General features: G+C 39.5%; 2 protein-coding genes across 2 annotated transcripts; both read left to right on the plus strand.

Moving 5' to 3' along the window:
- The first annotated feature begins 3580 nt into the window (after nucleotides 1-3580).
- Nucleotides 3581-8034, plus strand: LOC123601261 (olfactory receptor 52H1-like). The gene has a single exon (XM_045484280.1). It carries the CDS (start codon nucleotides 6458-6460, stop codon nucleotides 7397-7399), a length of 942 nt encoding a protein of 313 aa, XP_045340236.1. The 5' UTR covers nucleotides 3581-6457; the 3' UTR covers nucleotides 7400-8034.
- Nucleotides 8035-16231: 8197 nt separating this feature from the next.
- On the plus strand, nucleotides 16232-17481 carry LOC123602528 (olfactory receptor 52H1-like). Its single transcript, XM_045487014.1, has one exon. The coding sequence runs from the start codon at nucleotides 16456-16458 to the stop codon at nucleotides 17479-17481; it is 1026 nt and encodes a 341-aa protein (XP_045342970.1). The 5' UTR covers nucleotides 16232-16455.
- The last annotated feature ends 9388 nt before the right edge of the window (nucleotides 17482-26869 follow it).

The following is a 26869-nucleotide window of genomic DNA, read 5'->3' on the forward strand; positions in this document are numbered from 1 at the left end:
TAATGTAGTTACCCTCTGCCACCACACAAAGTTATTACAATATTATTGACTATATTCCCTGCATGATTTATCATTTTTTAAAAGTTTATTATTTCTGGTTCCTTTCCAGAAAATCTTTGTTGAAGAAATGATTGAAGAAAACATTTTAGGTATATACATGAACTTTTTTAATACTTCATGAAGTGGATAGTCTGTCAGACAACTGCAAAATTGGGTTGAAAGCAGAAAACTTCTACAGGATAGAGAATGAACAAGGGAGAGGCAAATAGAAAATATCCAATTGGCAGGGGTCACATAGTCAGCTTTGTGTGGGGTGAGAAGGCCCAGAGTTGGAGTGGCGTTTGGGGGTTGGCTCAGTGGATATACTGTGTGTATGGTCAAGTGGAACACTTACAGGAACACAAAAGTTACCTGAGTTCTGTTTGCTGATGTGGCACCCTGGGCACAAGTGGCTCCATCTTGGGCCTAAATGGTTTTTTTTTTAAACATCTTGAACTACTCAAGACTGTAAAAATGTTCTCCTCTGCTTTCTAGTAAAGACTTTATATTTGTATTTTTTACATCTAATATCTGGTTTACTGACTTTCCTTAAAGAGTAATGACTTATTTTGACATGCAGTCACATTGCTTGTGGACCTTTCAATGACATTCTATTCAGAAGAAACATAATATCTGCCTCCAATTTGTCCCATGTTCTGACACTAAGACACCCTGACATTTTATGTTGACCTGATGTAGTTTTCAGAGAAGATGTAAGCAGACCCTCAGTGGCTGAGGAAACAGCAGTAGGATGCTGAGAATTTGGCAGGTGATATCACATATACGATGTGCTGGAAGGCAGGGGAAGACTTTTCTGGACACTTTAACTCTTTTTCTACTGCATTCCCAGCATCTAAGGACACCATTCTTGTGGGGAAGGGGATCTGAGATGATTGATAGCGGTCATTTTAACAACGAACACAGGTACTTTGTCTTTAGTGTTTATGAGAAGTAAATGGTACAAATGAAACTTTCTCACTTTAATAAAACATGGGGAAAATAGATTAGAAGTTTGTTTTTAGTCTCTGGGAAAATAAATGTTGTAGGATTGTGATACCTAGATACTAACAACGTTTTTGTGGATCAAGGAAAAAATAAAACAAGGATCATGGGTCAGGGGATTCACAAATCCATAATATCCAGAGTTCCAGATCTAGAAAAAGGTAGTAGCCTAGAAAGAAATATAGCTTCTGCAAGATTTTGACAAGTTCTTTCATGTAGCAGACCCAAACTGACGTCACTACTTGAGACCAAGAATAATGAGAGATAGGGTTCCTGTTCAAAAATGTAAATTAAACACACACACACACACACACACACACACCAAAAAACTGGTATCAAACCACTTCCTAGAATTACATTTCTGGAAAGTGGCTTATCTAGAAATGTAAGGAGATAGAGATACATTCTGCCCCCAAGGAACTGAACCAATCTTCCTTCCATCTCAGTAACTAGATCTGTGATGTCCATGGAATCATCACTGGATCAGGATCAGAAGCCACCACACTAAGCTTTCATTCAAGACAGAGTGTCTAGGAGAACAGGTTGGGGTAACTGGAAGAATGAGCACAAGAAGGAAATAAAAAAGAAAGAGAAAAGTCAGAGAGAATCTCCCACTCAGAATCATGTTAAAAAACCAGCAGGATCTGTGAATACATACAGACATTATGTATGTGTATTACAATGTAGCCTCAATATGTGAAATATTAAGAAGCAAGGAGAAATGAGCATAACAAAATGAGACATTTAAATGCATCTATTATTGACAGTATATCTAGAGATTAAATTAATCAAGAATAGCGAGTGTGACAAACATCATTTACAAACTCTGAAACTTATTCTGCCTACCACAAGGCAGAATAATGGCTGAATAATGGCCACTCAAATGGCATCCCCATTGCAAACCTCTGTGATTATGTTAGGTTAGATGGTAAAGGGGGATTAAGACGACTATCAGATGAAACTAATCAGTACACCTTAAACTAGGGAGATTTTCCTGGAATATCTAGCTGGCTCAAATATAATCACAGAGATTTTTTTTTCTTTTTAACATGTATTTATTTTTGAGAGACAGAGAGAGACAGAATGTGAATGGGGGGGGGGGCAGAGAGAGGGAGACACAGAATCCGAAGCAGGCTCCAGGCTCTGAGCTGTCAGCACAGAGACTGACATGGGGCTTGAACTCATGAGCTGTGAGATCATGACCTGAGCTGAAGTCAGATGCTTCACCAACTGAGTCACCCAGGCACCTCGAATTCTGGCATTTTAAGCTGTGGAGTCTGTGGTAATATTTTATAATAGCTATAGAAAACAAATATTCTGCATCCCACAAAAAAAGAATATTTGTATTTTTAATTGAGGCATAACTGACATACAACATTATATTAGTTTCAGGTGCACAACACAATGATTCATATTTGTATACTTTCGGGCACCAGGGTGGCTCAGCTGGTTAAGCCTCCAACTCCTTTTTTAAAAATTTGTTTTAACATTTATTTATTTTTGATAGACAGCAAGGGAGACAGAGTGTAAGTGGGGGAGAGGCAGAGAGAGAGAGGGAGACACAGATTCTGAAGCAGAGTCCAAGCTCTGAGCTGTCAGCACAGAGCCTGACGTGGGGATCAAACTCATGAACTGTGAGATCATGACCTGAGCTGAAGTTAGACAACTGACTGGGCCACTGAGGTGCCCCTAGCCTCCAACTCTTGATTTCGACTCAGGTCATGACCTTGTGTTTCATGAGTTCGAGCCCCACGTTGGGCTCTGTGATGATAGCACAGAGCCTACTTGGGATTCTCTTTCTCCCTCTCTCTCTGCCCCTCCCCCACTCTCGTTCACTCTCTCTCTCTCTCTCAAAATAAATAAACTTAAAAAAATTGTACATGTTACCAAATGATCACCACAATAAGTCTAGTTAACATCTGTCACCATACGTAGTTACAAAATATTTTTTTTGTTGTGATGAGAACTTTCAAGATCTGCTCTCTCACAACTTTCAAATACATAATACACCATTATTAATTATAGTCACCATACTGTATATTATCTTTCCATGACTTATTTATTTCATAACTGGGAGCTTGTACCTTTTGACTACCTTCACCCATTTTGCCCACCACTCACTCCCCTCTTCTGGTAACCACCAGTCTGTTCTCTGTATTTATGAGCTTGTTTTTTGTTTGTTTTGTTTTTTAAGATTCCACATATAAGTCATATAATATCTGTCTTTCTCTGTCTGACATATTTCACTTAGCATAATGCCCTCAAATTCCATCTCTGTTGTCACAAATGGGAAGATGTCACTGTTTTTTATGGCTGACTAATATTTCACCATATATATCTATATATCTATCTATGTGTATAATCCACATCTATACCACATTTTCTTTTTCATTCCTCCATGAATGGACACTTAGAATGTTTCCATATCTTGGCTATTGTAAATAATGCTTCAATGAACATGGGCATGAGGATATCTTTTCAAATTAGTTTTTTAAACACATTATTAGTGAAATTAAAAATGACTACATTAATAGGGGAATATGTCATATTTACAATATAAAGATACAATATTATAAACATATCAGGTATTTCTGTATTAATGTACAGATTCAATGTAATTAAAACAAAACCTCTAAGAGTGTGTGTGTGTGCGTGTGTGTGTGTGTGTGTGTGTGCGCGCATGTATTTATAAGTTGAGAAACTGCTTATAAAATTCTTGGCAATGCATAGTGCAAATAATGGCTAAGAAATTTTGGGGGGGAAAGTCAAAGGTCTTACATCCCAATATCAAGACTAGAAAACTTTAATTGTATTTATATAATATTGGTGCAAGTTTATATAAATAGACTAATTAAAGAATACCACATATACAGGAACATTGTTAGGCCTCTGAGAATTCTGTCTCAACTTACTGTGTCTAAATTGTCTAAACTGAATCTCCTAGGGATCTAATATCCACCCCTACTAAAATCACCAACTTACATTCCATCTCAAGGGAAAGGAGTTAATATGTTTGACCTCCTCCCTTGTCTGGGGATGAAACAATGGTGGGACCCATAAACCTGGGAATATAAGGTAATGCATCTATCTCCTGGGAATATAAGGTAATGCATAAAAAGGTTGTTTTTACCCTTTATGGCACCTCTCCTCTGTTAAAATTTTACTTGTTTCCTTGTTTTCCTTCCAAACAGATACTTTCTACTATTGTAAAGCAAGAGACAGAAGAGAATTTCGTTGAGTTGAAAACTACAGCCAATTAGGGAAGAGAAAAATGCTACACTGGCTCTTTGATCTTTATCAAATAATGTAGCCTTGTGTTGTGTGCAAGTAGGGCCTGTGCCCTGGAGGACAGGACTCTGGGAGGAAGGAGTCCTTCTGATACCAGTGATTCCATAAAGAGACAGCTCCTGGCAGAAAACGATTGATTTTTTGTGCATACTGACTAACGTGACCAGTAACACAGCGGAGAATCCAGAAGGAAAGAAGAGCTCTTTGGGTAAAAGAAGTGAAGTCAGGAGAGATTCAGGCTGAAGCAGCAAACTGTGGTTTGTATATTTTCTGTTGACCTCCTTTGTGGTTTTAATGATTAGTGGTTTATTTTTCTCCCCTTTAAATGTATCCCCTGTGACCCCGAAGAAGTGTGTTTTTTGTCAAGAGGCAGTGAGTCTGTGTTTCAAGAGACTCAGTTGCAATCTAGCCTAAATTATAGAGACATTTTGAGGCATTCTCAGTCTATCTACTTTTCATACCACAGGAGACGAGGTAGCTGTCCTTTTAGGGATGATTTTTATGAAGATTCTGTCGTTACCATTATTTGAATAAGTTCAGTGCCCACAGGCATTTAACCTAAATCAGAGCTGCAGATGAAACTTTAAACACACATTCTTGCGGGCTTGGAGGATGAGTCGCGTTTGGGGCAAGGGTGGGGGTGCTGCTTTTGGACAGTGGTAACTGGTTACATTCCTCCCAGCCACGTAGATGTTTTGTCCACTTTGGCTAATTAAGGACTCTGGCAGTGACAAAATCATCCCCTATGTGAGAGAACCTCACTGTGTAAAGTTTTGACTGGGGCTCTGGCGGAGATGTCACAAAATCCCCCTTTCTTGTCACAAAACTATAGATTCCTGCCAAACACAATAATATAGAACTGCTACGACTTACCCACAAAATTCACTCCCTTTCCCTCAAAGCTTTCTGAATGGCTTTGTAGATTTGTTAGAGAGGGTAAGAACTAAACCTCTCCAAAACTGGTTGAAGGAGGGCCTCAGTTGCTCTGGCCTTTCCATGGCTGCACTCCCTGCTTATCACCATTACTGGCACCCTTTTCAAAAGTACTTTATAAACTAGATCATAGAGTGGAGTTAAAACTAAAATGCAAAAGGCACCTCCAAAGGCCGACTCTATTCAGCACAAAGCTAGCAATTCCCATAGATGGGGTCCACGAACCTGTAGACCAGAAATGAAAACATTAGGGCAGCACTGCTCTTAATTTTATCTCTAGGAGGTGAGAATCTGCTCAGCTTGACTTTGTCCAAGCCAATCACACTGGCTGGTATCTGTCACAGAGGCACTGTCAGACTCACTAATGGGTAGAGTGGTCTCCCCTCCTAAGTTAGGGAGCAGAGATCCTCCAAGGTTTAGGGCATCGCCCCTGAAGCCATAAATCATCCTCTGACCTCACTGCCCTTTGCCTGAGTTGGGGGAATGCTGCTTACCTGTCCCTGGGCATTTTCTGGTAGATGCATTCTCTTATTTTCACATCCCAGGAAGCATCCCTCCTAATCGGAACCATATTTCAATCCCTGTGCAACAAATCTCCTGTACTACCCACAGCCCTGGAACTTGTCTTTTTTCCTTCTTTTTTCCTTATTTTTCTACTGCTTTATTGAAATTCTTCAGTTTATTTTTTATCAAAACCATTGTTGGAAACATAATATTTGCTCTACAAAAGCCTATTACTCACAGCTCATCCCATTTCATAATTTTAATATTTCCTGCTTCTCTGTCTCTCCTGCCTTCCCTCTCCCTTACATACACAAGCCTTCTTCTCCTCATATACATATACTATGCTTTCTTTTTTCCATTTGAACCTGTGCCTATCCCACATAATCTACAGTGAGAAAGAGTCAGCATATGATATTGCTGACCCAGAAAAATAACCGTTCTTTAAGGTTTATTAATAAATGTATAAGGAAATGAATGGGGCCAATGGCAAAGAAAAGGCGCAATAACAAGTCAATTCTACAGGTGCCAACATCCAGGGAACAGAGGTGCTTCTCAAGCAGGAACACTGAATGTGACAGCTGCAGTCCCCGACCATGGTCAGTAGCAGAGTAGAAGTGTCTTTCACAGCCCCTTATGATAGCTGATTTCTCCTCAGGGTTCAGAAGCCAGTGGATCCTAGACTAAAGGGACCATGCATAATTTGAGCTGCTACAATCCCAGTTCCTTTCTCCTTGTGGGAATACCTGGCTTGGACAAGTTTCACATCTGGATTGGGATTCCCTTTTGTGTCATCTATGTTTTGGCTATTGTGGGAAACTTCATCCTCCTCTACCTCATTGCAACTGAGCACAGCCTCCATGAGCCCATGTTTTTCTTCCTAGCTATGCTGGCTACCACGGACCTCATCCTGTCCACTGCCACAGTGCCCAAACTGCTCAGTAATCTCTGGCTGGGCTTCCAGGAAATAACCTTCTCTGGCTGTCTCACCCAGATGTTCTTCCTCCACTTCAGCTTTGTAGTGGACTCAGCCATCCTGTTGGCCATGGCGTTCGATCGCTATGTGGCCATCTGCTTCCCTTTGAGGTACACCACCATCCTGACTCGGCAGGTGATCATCAAGCTGATGGTGAGCATTGTTGTGAGGAGCTTCTCTGTCATCTTGCCAGATGTTTTTCTGCTGAAACGGTTACCCTTCTGCGGGACACGCATCATACCGCACACATACTGTGAGCACATAGGTGTTGCTCGGCTTTCCTCTGCTGACATCTCCATCAACATCTGGTATGGATTTTCTGTCCCTCTCATGACTGTCATCTCAGATGTGATCTTTATTGCTGTTTCCTATACCTTCATCCTCCATGCTGTCTTTCACCTCTCATCCCAGGGTGCCCGCCAAAAGGCCCTCAGCACCTGTGGTTCCCATGTCAGTGTCATCCTCATGTTTTACACACCTGCCTTCTTCTCCATCCTTGCACATCGCTTTGGGCACAGTGTCCCTCGAAATGTGCTCATCCTATTTGCCAACCTCTATGTGGCCATCCCCCCTGCCCTAAATCCTGTGGTCTATGGAGTGAAGACCAAGCAGATCCAGGACAAATTTGTTCTCCTCTTTTCTTTGAAGAGGACACACTGAATGGGGAGGGCCACTGATGGAGAAAGTTAGGTAAATTAATTAGATGAGATTTTGCGTAACATAGGAGCTATAAAAATAAAGCTGTAACTCCTATAGCTTGAAATTTTAGAGTTCCAGCCGTGTGCAAAGTAGGGACAGGTGGGGGAAAAGGAAAAAGAAAACCTTCTAGACTTCCAGAAAATCAAGGGTTCTCTTGGTTCAGTTTTCTCACCACTTGTATGAAGAAGGTGATGATTGGTACAGAAGAGCATTAATACTAAGGTTTACCTCTTTCCTATTGCTAATTTTGAGATATTTGAAGGCTACTTATTTCCTAATATACAACTCACCCCTTTGCTTCTGAGTTCCTGAGTTAAAGGCAAAGGCTCCTGTCTTCCCTCTTTAAGTAGCTATCAAGTGTGTCTACTACAACTACTGAGCTTGATGCTTTGCAGTTCAGTCCTGAGTCTGTACATGAGTAATCCCTCCTCCCGTGTCCTGTACGTGCTTTACTTTTTCCCCTACCCATCTCAAATTACATGGAGCTCGTTTTCTTTTGTATCTGTTTTCTTCAGTTGCACGCTCCAAGAAAATTTTCACTACCTCATATTTTACAAATATTAATTAATTTAATGAAAAACAGTTATGGTTCAGTCGATTAAGTATCCAACTCTTGATTTCGGCTCAAGTCATGATCTCACAATTTGTGATTTTGAGCCCCACATCGGGCTCTGGGCTGACAGTGTGGAGCCTGCCTGGGATTCTCTGTCTCTCCCACTCTCTCTGCCCTTCCCCTGCTTGGTTTCTCTATCAAAAATAAACAACAAAAAATAAAAATATTAAAAATATTTTTTAATAAAAAATAATTATGAGAGGGTAATCTTAGTTCATTCATTTCACAGATGAGGAAATGGAGACCTACAAAGATTACAGAAAGACAATCAGTAGACTTAGGATCCAAACCCAGGTCTGCCTGATTCAGAATTTTCTGTCCAATTGCTTCCTGGGTACTACTCACTTGAATGGCTTACAAACTCCTCAGACTTAATTTCTTCAAAACTGACCTGGAAGCTCACTAACTTCCTTCATAAAAAGTGCCCTTCCTTTTTGGTCTTCTTTTACAGTGAATGGCACTACCCCCAACATGAGTTCCCAAGCCAGAAATCTGTGGCTTGTCCTTGATTTGTCTTACATCACCATCCAACAAAATTAATTCAGTACTTGGGTTAAATGTTTGATTTGAAGGTGCTTATAAGCCATACCTGTAGATATATACATGACATTCTAACCTTTACCCTGACCATTGAACTCACCTGGGCCCCTTTCTATTTTTCGTCCCTCTGAGAGTATTTCAAAGTCATCTTTTTATAGGAGCTCCATTCAATCCACTCTCTCTGTTAAAGCTAGAGTGATCATTTTACAATTCATATGATAGTGTCACTTTGTACCTTGAATCTCTTCAATAATTCCATTGCCTTCAAGATCATGCATAATATTGTTCTCGGTATCAATGCAAGGAATGGAAGAATTTAATGAAAAGAGCAATCTTGCATGAAGCTCAAAGCCTTACATGTAATTTACATTCATTTACAGTTCATTTATGTTTATTTTGCTTAATTTGCACATCCCTGACTCTTTGAGCAAGTAATTTCAGAAGCAATGTTCTTTTTGTGCGTGTCATACTCAATGTCCTATTATTTAAAACAACAACAACAACAACAAAAATAACAACAACAACAACAACAGCACAGGGTGCGTGGTGGCTCAGTCAGCTAAGCATCTGATTTCATTTCAGCTCAGGTCATGATTTCACAGTTCATGAGATTGAGCCCCATGTCAGGCTCCATGCTGACAGTGCAGAGCCTGCTTGGTATTCTCTCTCTCCATCTCTCTCTGCCCCTCCCCTACTCTTTCCCTTTCTCTCTCTCTCTCAAAACAAATAAATAAATATTTAAAAAATAAAACAACAACAACAACTTGGTGTGAGTAGTGTATTGAGTGGAGTTGGGTAGGATTCATCTATGTTTCTCTTAAGAAACTGTCCCAGGATAAAAACACTCATTTCCTAAAATCTTCACTGAAAGAGAAGCCATAAATTTAATCAAGATGAGCATTTTAAATTACTTGGGAGTAAGAAGTAAAGAGTAAAATTGGCATAATGAGATAAGATCCTCTGTGTGTGTGTGTGTATGTGTGTGTGTGTGTGTCTATGTGTATGTGTGTCTGTGTGTGTGTGTGTTGACATTTTCTTTGCTGTCTGTAGTGCTCTTAGGCAGCTCAGAAGATACCCAGACAGGGCTGCTTTATCCATGCCACAGTTACAAACCATCATACTTATTTGCTCTTTAATTTATCTATCCACACCTACATTATGAGCTCCTTGAAGGCTGAAACTTAATCCTAAGCATCTTCTTATGCCCTTTGGTATGAAAGTATGTGATATAACATGTGTTCTCAATAAATGTTTCATACACCTTCAAACTTTACCAGAAACCGCTTCCTTTCTGCCATTATCCCTAACTTTTCTTTTCTTCCCTATTCAGTTTAGATTCCATAGTATATAATAGCAGTCATTTTCTTGTTAACCTTAAACTCAACTTGTTCTAAACTCAACTGTCCTCCTTACATATTCAGTTGAAAAAAAAAGGAATCTTAATGAATCTTAGTGAAGTTAGCTCTGTATGTTGGGGCAGCTGGATAAAACGACTGTGCAAGATATACTGATGTTACTGTTAATATATTAAGACGGTACATCACCATACTTGCCAGCTTTCAGCTTCGCAAATGCATCAGATTTCTCCTTTTCTCTTCTACCTGTGCTTTCTCTTTATTTATTTTTGTTTGGCAATTCCTATTTAGGCTTCAACTACAAATCCCCTCAGATAATATTAGATTAGTACCTCTTATATACATTCTCACTGCACAAGGTACTTTTTATTTCAAGACTTACTACAACTTTAATAAGATGATTGCTTGTACACTTAGTTGTTTAATATCTATTCCCCCATTATGTGTCATCAAGGACCAGGTTCACGCCTGCCTGCCTTGTTTACCATTGCATTCCTATCATTTACAATCTCTTAGGTTGTAATAGGCATGCAATAAGCATTTGCTGAATAAAGGAGTTGAAATGTATAAGTTTTAATTAATGAATGAAATCCATTTGCTTCGAGGGAGTCTACTTGGATTTATAACTCTAAATAATCAAAGAAAAATTATGGAGAGTCATGGAAAAAGAATTTTTCCACAGAAAGGTGATAGTTGTTTCCCCACTTATTCCTCAGAGCTCTTCTTTAAATTAAGCATTTCCAAGTTATCATTCCCTTACTATAGAGGCAGAAACTGATTTCTAGAACAGTTAAAGTACTTTGTTACAGCACAAGGGAGGGATGAGTGGAATAAGCGATAAATTCCAGATTTTTAGCCATAAGACATTGAAAGTAAATTTCCTTCTTGATCTGATGGGCAGTTGTACACAGGGTTCTATTGGAAGGCTGAGACCATACCCTGGCTGGATAGCTATGATTTTCAGATTTGTGTCTGCTTTGTGTTAGAGGTTTGCTCTAGACAAATAGATTAGTAGCCTATAGTCTAAAAATTGACTGAACACAAAATTAGTAATGATTCTTCACTGGGGGAAGATGGACAGAATTGCCAAGCAAGAGTGAACATTGAAGTAAGTATCTAAAAAGAGAGGCCTCTTCACATCTGGAGAGATGCAGTCCCAGTGAGAAATAGCTTCAGGGTTTTGTTATATAAGGCTAGAAGTAGATGCATTTCAGACATTTATGGATTTTCCACTATGAAATACTCTCTGCTAGGGATTCACAAGAAAATGAAACAGTCCTTGCACCAGAAGTCTTAGGAGTTCTATACTGAGCCGACACATGGTAGATATGACTCTTTATCAAATTACTGATCAAACTAGATAAAGACCCTGGTGAGGCTCAGGTGTGCTGCTATCATGGATTCCAGAATTTCCAAGCCAACACTAATGTGAACAAAGGTGTAAGTTCCTAAGCTGGGAAAGTGTTAATTTGGTCGAACCTTTGCTCATGGCCTAGACTGACTTGGGGCCTTCAGACCTGAGGCTTATAGGTCCCCTGGGTTCAGAGAGCCTCTGTTCTAACTTGTCTCAAATCCCCAGAGACATAAGAGACGTACATTTGCACTCCACTCCTCTGGGCTCTGTGTTGGTTCTTCCCTACTGTGAGCATGATCTTATGTCTATCCTTACTGCCCCGGGAACTGCTTCTTTTGTTCTTTGGTCTGATTTTTACCTGCTGTGTTTCTGCACTCTCTGATCATCACCTTGCCTTTGCAAAGTAGTTCCGGGACCAGGATCTACAAGGTATAAGCCGGTGGTGAGGAAAGCAGAACTATTAGGAAGTAATCGCAGGGAGCAGAGCCAATGAGAATAGGAGCTGGTGAAGAGGAGGGGAAGAGTGGGGAAAGACAGGGCTTTGAGGAAGAGGAATAGACAAGATTACAATTCTGCATATAGATTATAAAGCTGACACTCATGCTAAGAGAATGGTATGATAGACAGGTGTCTATTAGGAGTTTAATTCTGAGCCCCTCTCACTGTTTTTCCTCAAATGTTTCTGGGTTTTTCTGGTCAAAATTTATAATGCTACAGATGTAGGTGCTCCTGGGTGTCTCGGTCGGTTGAGCGTCCAACTTCAGCTCTGGTCATGATTTCACGGTCCGTGAGTTTGAGCCCCGCGTCGGGCTCTGTGCTGACAGCTCAGAGCCTGGAGTCTGCTTCAGATTCCGTGTCTCCCTCTTCCTCTGCCTCTCCTCCGTTCATGCTCTGTCTATCTCTGCCTCAAAAAATAAACATTAAAAAAAAAAGAATTAAAAAAATATAGTGCTACAGATGTAAAAATAAATAAAAAAAAGAGAATGAGTGATCATGATACATTCAGAACTGACCATTTCAGGCTGGGGCCAGACATATGGAGATTGAAATTCCGCATGCCACCTCAGAGATTATTAGGTTATATGTGTAAGCGTGACTTTGTATTTGTGAGTGCATTTATGAATGCACTGAATGTCCTGTTCTTTTAGGATGATAGGGGCAAAATCCACCCACCCTACACACCACAGAGAGACACAAATACAAAATAGAGTTGAACAGCTGCTTTCTGGAATGGGTCTCAAAAGAATCCTTTTGTGACCCACGGACCAACCATGGATATTCCTCTCCCTAAAATGGGGCAGAAGAAAGATACTCACATAGACACACTTAGCATAAAAAAGAGAAATAAAGGCAAGATATGGATTATAATACTCCATGATCAAGGTATTGCTGAAGGACCTGTCCTGTGTTTAGTTTAGTGCTGGAGGAGACAGAGAATGTAGAGATATAGCCTATATTCCTGGCCTTAGGAGAGAGGAGAAAAATGCTCAGCAGTCAGTCAGAGACCAGTAAGTAAGTAAAGTAAATGCAAAATCCTATTCAGGAAGCTGTAATCAAAGAGACTGTGATCAAAGAGTACTAATAGATTAAAGAGAATGTATAGTTAGTAACACCAGGGAGGTTTCAAGAATGGAAATGTAAAGCCACAGACCTCTTTTTATGTATCTAGAACTTTTTATGTATCTAGAACTTACCTCTAGGTGAGGAAAGTGCTACTAATTTCCCACATTTAGCTGCGTCCTTCCTTCCAAGCCATCTTTCAGTAGTGTGTGGTGACTGTGAATCCCCTAGATTTGTTTGGTGGGAGTCTTCATCTCACCAAAGTATTTAAATATGGAAGTATTTAATATGGAAAGCAAGTTTTCATGCTTTTCCAGATCTTTAATTTTCCAGAGTTTAAATGGAGGGACCTACATTATATTATTACGGTAGGCTTTGAGGATATAAACTTGAGAGAGAGGTGGGTGAATGACAGGGTGTTCACAACACTATTTGGATGATCCAGTTCATTAGTATCAAGTCCAATGGGCCTCTGCCACTCATTTATTCAACAAGAACTTGTTGAATATTCTGTGGCAGACACTGTTCTAGGGATAGAACAGTGAAATAAGCAGACATGATATCTATCCTCTTCAAGTTTACCATTTGTTAAGTGAGAAAGCTAAGTAAAGTAAAAAGAAGAGTGTGAGAAGTGCTCTGAATGGCTACTGTGGAGTGCCAGGAGTGTACCTGGGAACATTACCTAATTTGGATATTGTTCAGGAAAGCTAGCTTTGGATATTGTTCAGGGAAAGTTAGCTAGAGAAAGAGAGAAATGGACCAAGCTAACAAAACTTCCAAGAACAAATGTAGGTGGAAAAGAAATCAGACAAGAGTATTCCCCAAAGCTGAAGTTTAAATTGGGGGGGGGGTGACACATTCCGTGGACTAAAGGTATCTCACTTTTGACATGGGAAAGAGCTTTATGGCCCTATGTGGAGCTTGAACCCATGAGCCTGGGTTCATGACCTGAGCCGAAATCAAGAGTCAGATGCTTAACCAACTCAGCCACCCAGGTGCCGCTACATATTTTTTACTTTTTAAAAAAATATTCTGAAGTTTTGTTACCCATTAATTATATTACCAGCTGATCTTCTCTGTATCTTTCCAACTTCAGTATGTGTGCTAAGGAAGCCAGCAGTATTTTGGTGTCTTTTGATTCCTATACACAGGGCTCTACCTCATTCTTTTTAGAAGTTATATACAGTAAATGTTAAAATCATTCCCACGTTAAAAATTAAAATGGTGCCAGCTTTTCAATTTTTATTTTTTGATATTTTAATTTCACTCAAATTTTGTATTATAAATGTTGCTGCTGTGAATATCATTAGGCCACTTATTTATTTATATAACTGTATCTGTGGAAGCATTCATATATTTTGAACTTTTGGGACAATGAATATGTGCACTTTATGTTTTGATTCATATTGGCAAATTAGTATCTAAGAATGTTACACAGTAAAGCCTTCTAAAAGAGTTATAACAGCTCTTATTTCCTCAGACCCTTCACAGAATTGGCTGTTATCACTCATACCATCAATCTTTTTAAGTCTTTATTAATGGTAAATAATATACCTCATCATTCATGTTTTATATTTAACTTAATTACTTATGAGACTGAAAATCTTCTACATATTTATTAAACATTAGAGTTTCTTCTCATGTGACTTGATTATTCATATCCATTGTCACTTTTTCCACTTGATTAAAGGGCTTTGCTTTAGTGACTCTAAGAATACTTTAAATAAATGTATTAAATGGAATTATATATTTTTCATTTGAATTAGTGCATTTGTCATGGAATTTTTTGCTTCCTGTTTAATTATTATTTCTCTGTAATAGTTTGTCCTTCCAGTTTCCAATCTGTGTGTGTGTGTGTGTGTATGTGTGTGTATATATATATATATATATATATATATATATACACGTATATATATATACGTATATATATATATATGTATGTATATATACACACATATGGTAGGGGATGTGGGATGTAGGCAAGGTGGCTTATATATAACTTTGTGGCAGTGAATAGGGAACTGAAATCTTAGCTCCTGAAACCTAGCTCAGTCTTGTCTATGCATTAGCCTCTGCTGTAACTGAATCTATTTTTAAAGAAATGAACTGCACTTAGATTTGAGTACTGAAGATATTTACTGCTGCTGACTGCCAGACTTGCTATTTCTTCCTATCTGGAATTACAGTCTTTCCATCTTTTTCCCCCTCTCTAGTTGGGATAGACTCTACATCACATGTACCTTTAATTTCTCAAGGAAAACTGGTACATTTGAGTTAGAATGCAGAGGTCTTGCTGACAGATGACAGCACATGGGATGGAACAGCCAATACAAGGGTAGCAATAAGTGGATGTAATACAGAGATATTTAGGGAACAAACCTGTAACATGATACTTGTTTGGAAGATGAATAAGATGATTGTGTGTGAGAGGATATGATTAAGATAATTTCAAGGCTTCTAGATTGACAAACTGTGTTATACTATCATTTGCTAAATTGGAAAACATTATAGGAGAAACAGATTTGAACATGCTGAGTTGGATGCGCATGGGATTTCTAACATGGCAGACATCGGGTAACTAATTCCAAAGCTAAGGAGAGAGGATTGTCTTCAAAATTAAAAAATTCAGAATCTTCAACATAGGAGTCACAAATTCATGGCATTTGGGGTTATCAGCCAGGTGGAGTTTATTAACCTAGAAAGCAGCAGACATATATAGAGCACTACAGAATGCTAACTAAGACCAGGTAGAAAGAAAAATGAGTGAATACTGAAGTTGGAGAAAAGATTTGTATAACATGTCACAAACAGAAGAGTTTTGGAAGAAAGCCCCAGCTGTTTCAATTAAGTCTCACAAGAATGAGTCATTGTATAGATTAGACAGGGGCATTAATGCTGTGGCATAACTCTACCCGGAGACTGGGCTCCCTCTGCTGGAATGTCTTCTGTGAAGGTTCAGAGCAGGGTTCCATTCTTTCCTTGAGACCAATGTGACAGAGTGAGTTATTGGAGAATACCTTTTCTTGGAAACTTTTCCAACCTGGTAATATCTAAAGGCAGAGTAAACCACTTAAACCTTAGATTCTAGGGAAGAATATTCTTTGTCCCCTCTTTATGTTGGTGAACTTTGCTACAATATTGATGAGAACGAGGGCAGATGCTCCACTGCAGAGAAAGAGCAAAAAAGAAAAGAGACTGCATGGTCTAGTTTGGTGTTGGACATTGGGCCTGCCTTTGTTTAGCCCCTTGGGACCCTACAGTTATTATTCCAGTTCACTAGGGTGGGAACTTCACATTGAACTTTGTTGCAAATTCCTAACTAGTCATTGTTTCTCTGCCTAGTAGTGTTTTGTGTACATATTTTCCTAGAAACCTTCTTGGGTTCCTGGTAAGGAGGCAGGACTAAAATTGTATGACTGGAGTTATGTGATTTGTATCTCTGTGAAAAAATTATTTTGATCCCACTTCTATTATGACTTAAAATTGTAACTGAAAGTTTGGCAAGTATTTTTAGTCAAGAGAAGAGGCAAAGGATAGCTTATCCCTTTACAGAGCTGAAAGTGAGGGGATAATATTGAAGAAGACTCAGAGGTGGATGTCTGTAGATCATTGTAACAATCAGCCACAAAATTTTTATTTTCAGTCTATGAGACACATCCAGTCCAAGACCATAATGACCACATTCAACTTGAGCAGCTTCAATTCAGGCCCTTTCATCCTACTGGGAATCCCAGGGCTGGAGGAGTTCCATGTCTGGATCGGGATTCCTTTTTTCATTATCTACCTTGTGGCCCTTGCAAGCAACAGTGTCCTTCTCTACCTTATTTCCATGGAACGCAGCCTTCATCAGCCCATGTTCTTTTTCCTCTCCATGCTGGCTGCTACAGATCTCATCCTATCTAATACATGTGTACCCAAAACATTCAGCATCTTCTGGCTAGGTCCTCAGGAAATCACCTTTTCTGGATGCCTTACTCAAATGTTCTTTCTCCACTATAGCTTTGCCATGGATTCTGCCATCCTGTTAGCCATGGCATTTGATCGCTATGTTGCTGTTTGCTTCCCCCTAAGATATACCACTATTCTTACCCGTCAAATTATTACTAAAATTGTAATGGCTATTGTTAGCAGGAGCTTTTGCATCATCTTCCCATGTGTGTTCCTATTAAAACGACTACCTTTTTGCCGAACACTCATCATCCCCCACACGTACTGTGAGCACATAGGCATAGCCCAGCTTGCCTGTGCGGACATCTCCATCAACATCTGGTATGGCTTTGCTGTGCCTTTAATGACTGTTACATCAGACCTGATCCTCATTGGCATCTCCTACACTCTCATCCTTCGTGCCATCTTTAATCTTCCATCCCGAGATGCCCGCCAGAAAGCCCTCAACACATGTGGTTCCCATGTTTGTGTCATTCTTATATTCTACACACCAGCAATGTTCTCTGTCCTCACCCACCGTTTTGGTCACAATATTCCTCACTCCTTCCACATACTGACTGCCAACCTCTACGTGGCCATCCCTCCTGCACTCAATCCAATCATCTATGGGGTGAAGACCAAGCAGATTCGGGAAAAAATCATCCTACCATTCTTCCCTAAAGGGAACCATTGACATGAGACTGAGAGCTTGGGAAAGGAAACAGGTAACCATGTTTATTTTGGAATGCATTTTATTTTTTTACAGCTAAAATATCTACAATGGTGATTTAAATACATATGAAATCTTAAAAGTCTTCCATGTGTTATAGGAATCAATAAGACAAAGTAAGGAGGTAGATATCAAGAAAGACAAAGAAACTTGAAGAAGATATGTCTTCCTGAGACAATAGATCAGAGGGTAATTTCTGTCTTATTTTGAGGTAGATTTCCAAGACTTATGGGATAAGATACTGATCATATATAATGTGGATAGATATTATTCTTAATAAAAAGGTTAAAAGAGATGACTAAGTGTCTAATAATTTAAGATACCTCTGTTAGATATTTTCCAGATGACAGTTGGCAAAGCTAACAGCAAATGACTACCTTCCTTTAAGAATCACCAAGGAATGGGGCGCCTGGGTGGCGCAGTCGGTTAAGCGTCCGACTTCAGCCAGGTCCCGATCTCGCGGTCCGTGAGTTCGAGCCCCGCGTCGGGCTCTGGGCTGATGGCTCAGAGCCTGGAGCCTGTTTCCGATTCTGTGTCTCCCTCTCTCTCTGCCCCTCCCCCGTTCATGCTCTGTCTCTCTCTGTCCCAAAAATAAATAAACGTTGAAAAAAAAAAAACTTATAAAAAAAAAGAATCACCAAGGAAAATTAGTCATCTACAAACAGGGTTCTTAAACATTAGTGAGTATCAGAATCACCTAGGCAATTTGGTAAAAATGCAAAGTCCCAGGCTCTATCCTACTTTAATGGGACTCAGTGTTCTTTAACAGTTCTCTAAGTGATTCTGAGACCTGAGAAATCTTGGATCCTTCCAAATCAGAAAAGTCCTGCTCCTTTGAAAAACCCATAGACTTGATTCTTATAGTAATTTCCTGGCTTGGAAGTAACATAGCTCTCTTTTATACTCCCCATAACTTCTTCTTGATCAGGTATTATTGATCCACCTTAAAATTCCACAACTCTAAGTCTCATATATTCAAAAAATATTATCAATTATCTCTACTTATTATAGTCTTTTAAGGAGTTCACTTCTGGCACAAAGAATTTTTGTGATGATTATTGGTGATCTTAATGAACACAGAGATGACCCATTAATAACTTGGTGTGATAGGTTTATTCTCTAAAGATAGCCACAATACTATATTCCATCTCCCATGCTTTTCTGCAGTGTGAACTTACAATTCCCACATTATAGTTGGAGTTTAATTCTACTTCTCTTGAATTGGGGCTAAACATAAGGATTCCTTAATCAACGGAATTCAAGGTAAGTGATATTGTGAGGTTTCTGAGGTTAAGCCACAAAAATCTTTGCAGTTTCCACCTGGGTCTCTTGAAATGCTTTATCTAGGTATGCTCCTTCTTCAAACTGAAACACTGAGCTACGAGTATCCCAAGCAAATGGAGAAGCCATGTCTAAATATTCTGGTGCACAGCCCCAGTTGAGATCCCAGCTGAGTCAGCAGCAACTACCAGTCATGTTAGTAAGCCATCTTAAACATCCAGTCTAGTTGAGACTTTAGGTATCTGTAGGCTCAACTGACATCTCTCTATAATGTATAAGAGACTCAAGAGAGAACTACTCAACTGATTGAAGCCAAGTCATAGAACCACAAGAAGTAATAATTTGCTGTTTTAAGCTAATAAACTTGGGGATGGTTAGTTATGCAGCAATAGATAAATGATGCAGAAATTGGTAACAGGAAGTGGGGTCTTTCTTGATGTAGCAAAAACCTAAAACATGTAGCATTAGTTTTGGAACAGGCAGCACATAGAAGCTGCAAGTGCCTTGAAGGAACTGTTAATGGAGGCCTGAAAGACAGTGAGAGAATTATTATTGGGGGCTGGAGAAAAAGGTATAAGTGCTATGCAGCTGTAGAGAGTTCAGAGATACCATAACTTAGAAAGTAGAAAATATACCTAATTAACTGATGTGTTTGGCCAAGGATATTTTTTAAGCAGAACACTGAAAATATCAACATTATTTTTATGCCACATATTTTTATGCCACATAAGGTACAGAGAGATGTAAGCTAAAATGAAATTATTCAGTGTTCAAGCATAACTTAGAGTAAATACGAAGGAATCATGGCTGGCTGAATTCAAATAAAAAAGAAATTTCCTTCCAGCCTCTCCAAATTACAAAAGACTCTCAAAGGAAAAAAAAGTGTCCTTAGGGTGTAATATTATCTCTAGGATGAGACTATAAAATCTTTTGCTAAGAGTAAGAAATACTTAAGGGTATGTGTAATTAATCTTTTCAATTAGGCAAAGAATCTTCTAGGAATCTCAAGGATATTTCCCCAGAGAATCATTAACTCTCAAGCAAAATCAGACAGAGAGCAATCTGGAAGATATTTGTGGGTATGATTTTTGTCTAATGGAGTAAACCCTAAAAGATTCACAGAGAACCACATTTTTTTTTTTATTTTAAAGAGAGAGAGAGAGAGCACCAACAGGGGAGAGAGGCAGAGGGAGAGAGGGACAGAGGGAGAGAGAGAGGGGGAGAGAGAGAGAGAGAGAGAGAGAGAGAAAGGGAGAATCCTAAGCAGACTCCACACTCAGCACAGAGCCTCATGCGGGGCTTGCTCCCACAACCCTGGGACCAGGACCTGAGCCAAAATCAACAGCCAGAAGATCAACCAACTGATTCACCAGGTGTCCCAAGAACCACAATTCCACAATTTTTAAGAGAAATGAACAGATGTAAGCACCATCAGCTTGGACTAAAAGGGACAGAGTTAGTGCAAAATGAAAAGAGGCCTTTAGGTCTCCAACTTTATTAGGCAGGAAACAGATGAAGAAAAGAACTCAGATGTAAACACAGGTTACTACTCAATAAAAAGCAAAGATGACACAGAATACAGAAACAATTGCCTAGAGGTTAGACAAAAGCCATGGAGAATTATTCCCAGGGAGAAGGATCTTATCCTTATTAAGAAACTGGTTATACTAATCTCTGGCTGGATTTTAGAAACTATAATGGCCTAGTGACTGTATTATGACTCTCCCAATATTTTGCATATGAGTATCTATTACAGTTACCCATCTCTGTATCACCATAGTGTGTTGGCTGTATAAATAGATTTCCTTCTCATTTCTTCACACAACTTCAGATTGAAAGGAACTGCATTCAAGGATCTGTATACAAAGAACTGAACCGAAGGAGCTCTATTCACATTATGTCCTGATTTAGAGGCTGAGATCCTAGACTTTGAACTAGGGAAGAGGTGAATGTATTTTGTTTTTGTTTTGTTTTGTTTTGTGAATGTATTTGGTATGTAAAGGGAGATCTGTGATATTATGGCCTAGGGTGCATTAGTGCAGGTTTTATTTTCCAAAGATGACCAAAACAACATCTTTATATACAAAACAATATCATTTACTTTTCTGCCATATGATCTTGCCAGTCTTCCAAGAGGTGTAGTGTAATTCCACTCCGCTCTTATCTGGGGTGGCCTCAGTGACTTCCCTGAAAAAATAATGTAATGGACGTGACATTTCAGGATATCCAAGTCTAGATTATAAGAACCCTTAACTCTTCCTCATTGGTGTCTTTAGATAGATATTTTCATTTTTGGACACTCTCCGAAGAACACAGCCACAGTACTGTGAGAATCCCAGACCACATGGAGAGCTCATGTGGTTAACAGCCTAGCTGAACTACTAGTTAATAGCCAGAATCAATTTTGTCACTTTTTATGAAACTTAGAGATAACCCCATCCAAAATCTTTTATTTTATTTTATTTTTTTAAATTTTTTTAACGTTTATTTATTTTTGAGACAGAGAGAGACAGAGCATGAACAGGGGAGGGTCAGAGAAAGGAAGACACAGAATCCGAAACAGGCTCCAGGCTCTGAGCTGTCAGCACAGAGCCTGATGCGGGGCTCAAACTCACAGACCGTGAGATCATGACCTGAGCCGAAGTCGGCAGCTTAACCGACTGAGCCACCCAGGCGCCCCAACTCCATCCAAAATCTTATGGCAGCCACATGAGAGAAAGAGAAAGAAGGAGAGACCTCAAATGACAACTGCCCACATCATCCTTGGAGATCTACAGAATCATGGATTAATAAAATTGTTTTAAACCAGTACTTTTGGGGGTGGTTTGTTATACAATAATAAGTATTTGGAACAATTAGACTTATAGTACTCTGAATTTTTCTCTAAAGATCTTGACCACCCTATCTCATCTACTGAATTCCTTAGAAACACCTTAGAATTTGTATTTCCATAAATATATGCAAATTGTTAATAATCCAAATTTTAGGCATTCGGTTCCTGATCTATCACCTTCTGTTTTTCCAATTCACTTTCTCTTGAATCCCAGAAAATAATCTCTCAACTTCTTCAATGAGTGTACCATAACTTGATCTTATTACCTTTTCACTTTTTCTCTTTTTCCTCATTTTTCCTTCCTTGTCACCAGCTTTAATTTTCTGATTCATTCTTAGGATTACTGTTGAATACAAATTAGTTCTCCTCTTTCACCCTCCTTCCCTTTGTAACACACATACACACCCACACACACAAACACACACACTTTATTATGCTTTTCTAGTAAGTTTTTTTCTAAATCTAACTGTCCACTCTATGCCTGTGACTGTGGGATAAAAATTGTAAATATGCTGATTCACCATATTTTAAATTTAGCATTGCTAAACTAAGAATGTTTTTAGTTATAAAGGGACCATGAATAATTTGATAATGACAGGGAAACTATTCATAATTTCACTTAGACAACAACAGACCTAAATTGAGACTTTCTTGGGCAAGCTGGGATATATAGCCACCTAAATTTTGTAATTCATGGCAATTATATCACATTTCTCTATTTCTTCTCATATTGTTTTTTTATTTTTTGGTTTTGTTTTAGGGTTGTTGGTTTTTTCCCCCTCAGACTCTACAGTCCCTTGGGGCAGGTAGCTGCTTCTCTGGGCTGTGTGAGTGCCTTGGGCAGTTTTCTGACTCTGTACACTGCTTGGTGTTGCCACCTTTCACTGCCTGGAGTTATGGTGTCCTCATGCTCCAGGGCCTCCCAGGCCCAGTGTCAAACACAACTGTCCTATTTAATTCTCCTAAGGAAACTATGAATGAGGGGCTATTATTATCCTCATTTTATAGATGAGGAAACTGAGGTCCAGAGAAAGTATCACTTTGCCTAAATTCACAAAGCTAGAAAATGGAGGAGTTGGGATTTTAACCCACATAATCTGATCTCAAAGTCCACATTCTTAACTACTACACCTTAATGCCCGGGAAAGGCACAGGGAGGAGTGTGATTAAGTTTAAATGCGCATTCTCTTAACTTTACTAAATTTAGTTTCTTGGAAAAAATATTTCCTGGCCACTGGTGTGTGTGTGTGCATGCGTGTGTGTGTGTGTGTGTGTGTGTGTGTAGGTGTGTGTAGGTGGATCTCATTAGCTTTCCTTGGCATGGCCATTGGGATTTTCCACCTCCCAGTAACAAAGGACTGCCCACCTGAACACCCTGAGGCCGTGGCCACCCACACCTACAGATCCCCACCAACCCAGAGCCCTGCGGCTGTCACACTACCAGTTCATGAAGCATCCTTGCTGCCTCAGCGTCCATGCCTCTGGCCATGGCCTCCTGCAAGCTCCCCTACCCTTTGCCCACCCAAGGGCCCTACGAGACAGGAAAGGGGCTGGTGATGGTGAGTGGTAGGGCCTGCAGCCACCTCCAGAAAGCTCTGGTACCTTTGCCAAACGACCAGTGACGTCATGAAATTTCTGCCACCCAACTGGCTGGCTACTCATTTTCTGAGCTTCGGTATCTCATCTGAGAAATGGGCAGGGCAGGCTGGAATAGACATTCTTAACCAACAGTTAATAGATCAGACTGGACTTCTAAATTAAAAAAAGAACTTGCAAAATGTGTGCATATAACATGAAGATTGGTTTAGGATGTGGGGGTGCCAGAAGGAGAGGCCTCCTGGGTTCTCCAGACACTTAAACCATTGAAGTCGCCTCAGACAGAGGTCCTCTGAATCTTATAACTGTTATCTGTAAATGGAGATGAAGGAAAAACTGCAGGGAACGTGCCTAGTAGCTGCTCAAAGTATCCGAAAAAGCTAGCTATGTCACATTTTCACCCTCTTTACTCATTTTTCACCCCCTCACCAACCACCACCAATCATCTGTTCTCTGTGTCCATGAACTTTTTTTTGTTTTGATTCCACATATAAGAGAGAGAAAGATCATATGGTATTTGTCTTTGTCTGAGTTATTTCATTTGGCATAATGCACTCTTGTTCTATCCATGTTGTTGCAAATGGCAAGATTTCATTCTTTTTTATTGCTGAATAATATTCTATTATATATACACCACAATTTCTTTGTCCATTCATCTATCCATGGACACTTACGTTGTTTTATTTCTTATGTCCACAAAGTCTTACAACAGTTGATAATTCTCAAGGGTAGTTTTTCTCCATACAGTGACTCGGGGACCTAGGCTGCTTATAACTTGCCGCTCAGCAATGGCAGCATGGCCTCCTTGTCACTACAGCAGATGAAGAAAAAACATAGAGTCTACACATTTGTTCTTAAATATTTTAGCCTGACATGACATTTGCCACTTCTATTTTCACTGTTGGCCATAAAATGCCACATGGCCCTGGTCTAAAAACATCAGGAATACTTTTATATATAGAAAGGAGAGAAAAACAAGATAGATATGAGAATGAGAAATCTATTACAGAATCCAACATGACCTTGACTTATTGTCATCTATTCTGGTCTCATCTACTACTACATTTCCCTGACTGATTTGCTTTTTGCCATACTTGTCCTCTTGAATCTTCTCATCTACACTAAGTACATTCCTCCTCAGGGCCTTGATAATCCACCTTCTGTCATGCCCAGGTTTCATGCTGTATCAGTTAAGTTGGCATGACTGTGGGTAAGATGAAAGCATCAGAATTTTTCAAAAGGCCCCAGGAAGTTCCAGTGTACAATAAAGTTTTGGAACCAGAAGACTTATGGTATAATTAATAGCTCTATTTTACACATGAGGCACCAAGTTCCTAAAAATTAAACAATCTATTCAGAATTTCTCGGCTAGTATATGCCAGAGCTGGGATTCAAATCTACATCTCTTTCATTTTATTTTGCTTTATTTCCTATAAAGTAGATTTCTCTGTGTGGTAGTACTTGATTAAGGGAAATCACTTTTTACGTCTCTTTATACTTTCAAATCACTTTCTAAAAATCTTGAGCCAATTTACACATCAACTTGTATGAAAGAAGTCATAGACAAATTGTAAATATTATTGTGTGTACATATTGTATGTATTTATAGTTCAATACCAATGTGTCAGATGCTTAGGTCTGGAGTGAGGGAGGAAGAAGAGACATAACTAAGATGTTTACAATTCTGTGAGATCTGCCTGGTGAGTATAGCTGAAATGAGTCTGAATCCACCTTGTCCATTCTTCTTCCTTGGAAAGGTATCTTCCCATGGCTCAGATATACCCTAGTCTTGGATAATTCCAGATGACATCCAGTTCTGGGAGGAAATGCTATCATCCCCTTTCACATCTTTCCCAAGTACACACTTTCCATGTTGCCTTAATTTATGGGAATCTCTCCTGACCCAATCAATTCAACATATAATTTTGTATCTTCATTCCAGGGGACCTAGATACTTGGCCCGAGTGAGACTTTGATGGGTGAATAAAGAGAAATATTTCAAAGGACCACTCTGTCATTCCCTCAGTGCGTTATAAGAGAAGAATGTATCTTACACCGGACTGTAACTAGCAGTTCTTTGAATCAGAAGTTTATAGTCTGGGGCGCCTGAGTGGCTCAGTCGGTTAAGCGTCCGACTTCGGCTCAGGTCATGAGTTCCAGCCCCGGGTCGGACTCTGTGCTGACAGCTCAGAGCCTGGAGCCTGCTTCAGATTCTGTGTTTCCCTCTCTCTCTGCCCCTCCCCCACTCACACTCTGTCTCTCTCTCCTTCAAAAATAAAATAAATATTAAAAAAAATTAAAAAAAAAAAAGAAGTTTATAGTCTGGTCTAACTAGTTGAAGGAAAAAAGACAAAGAATTACCCTAATGAAGACACAGACTGTTAAAGGGCTATAAAGGCTTGAGCTCAAGGTCAATGTGCAGAAATTCAGATTAAGCAGAAAGATTATTTTCTTGAGAATAGGTAATATGTTGTATTGAATTAGGCAACCAAAGGAAGCCATGCAAATTCCAACTCAAAGTATATCTTTTCCCAGTCTATCATTCCGTGTCACCTTTTTCCCTGAATTTCTTTTCCTAACTATTTGACACAGTTTGACTACATTTATTTTATTTTATTTTATTTATTTTTTTGGCTTGAGAGATGAGCAGGCAGTAACTTACTGTAGGGTAGTGATGACTCTTCTCCTGCCTTAAAAAAATCTTTAGGCTTTAAGAGAAGATTCTGATATGACTGGTGTGTCCCCTCAGGGATCTTATTTGCAAATTCACCTTTCCTTTTAGCAGCTGTGACCATTGGTGCTCTGAGCCACACCATAGCCTCACTGGGTCAAAAAAGCCTTCAGAGGGTGGAAATAAAAGAGACCAAATCATAGATCCAGAAGTTATGCTACTTGTGCTGGATCAAGATTTCTCTAGTATGGCTGACTACTGACTGAAGTGGGGGTGAGTGTTAAATGGATGAGATGGACAGAAAATAAGGTTGAGGACAGTTCTATAAAGCCAGGGGCAGAAGCAGGGGAAGATACAGAGGGATGACAATCATACCAAGACATTGATGTATTTGGCCACTCTTGAGTTCATATCAGATTGTCCCCTTCTCCATTATGAGAGGTGCAGTTCCTTGAATCCCTCCGATGTTTGCATAGCCTTATTGCATATCAAAATGTATTTTCAGGGGCCCCGGGGTAGCTCAGTCAGTTAAGCATCCGACTTCGCTCAGGTCATGATCTTGCGCTCTGTGAGTTCCAGCCCCGCGTCGGGGTCTGTGCTGACAGCTCAGAGCCTGGAGCCTGTTTCAGATTCTGTGTCTCCCTCTCTCTCTGGCCCTCCCCCATTCATGCTCTGTCTCTCTCTGTCTCAAAAATAAACAAACGTTAAAAAAATAAAAAAAAAACGTATTTTCAGTAAGTCTTTTTCTTTGCACCTCAGTCCTTTCTGTTGCAGTTAGACATTTCAGTCTCTTGCTCTGTTCTTTATGGCCTCAAGACAAACCAGTCAGATAGAACTCTAGGAAAAGCCTTTCTTAAAGCAATGATGAATTCAGAATTTCTTGACAATAGCTGTGTCTTGTTCTCACTCACAGCAGTAAGGCAGAAATGAAGAAGTGTGTGGATAAGCATGTGTGTGTATATATATATATA

This window comes from Leopardus geoffroyi, chromosome D1, assembly GCF_018350155.1.
Source record: "Leopardus geoffroyi isolate Oge1 chromosome D1, O.geoffroyi_Oge1_pat1.0, whole genome shotgun sequence".
Lineage (NCBI taxonomy): Eukaryota > Metazoa > Chordata > Mammalia > Carnivora > Felidae > Leopardus > Leopardus geoffroyi.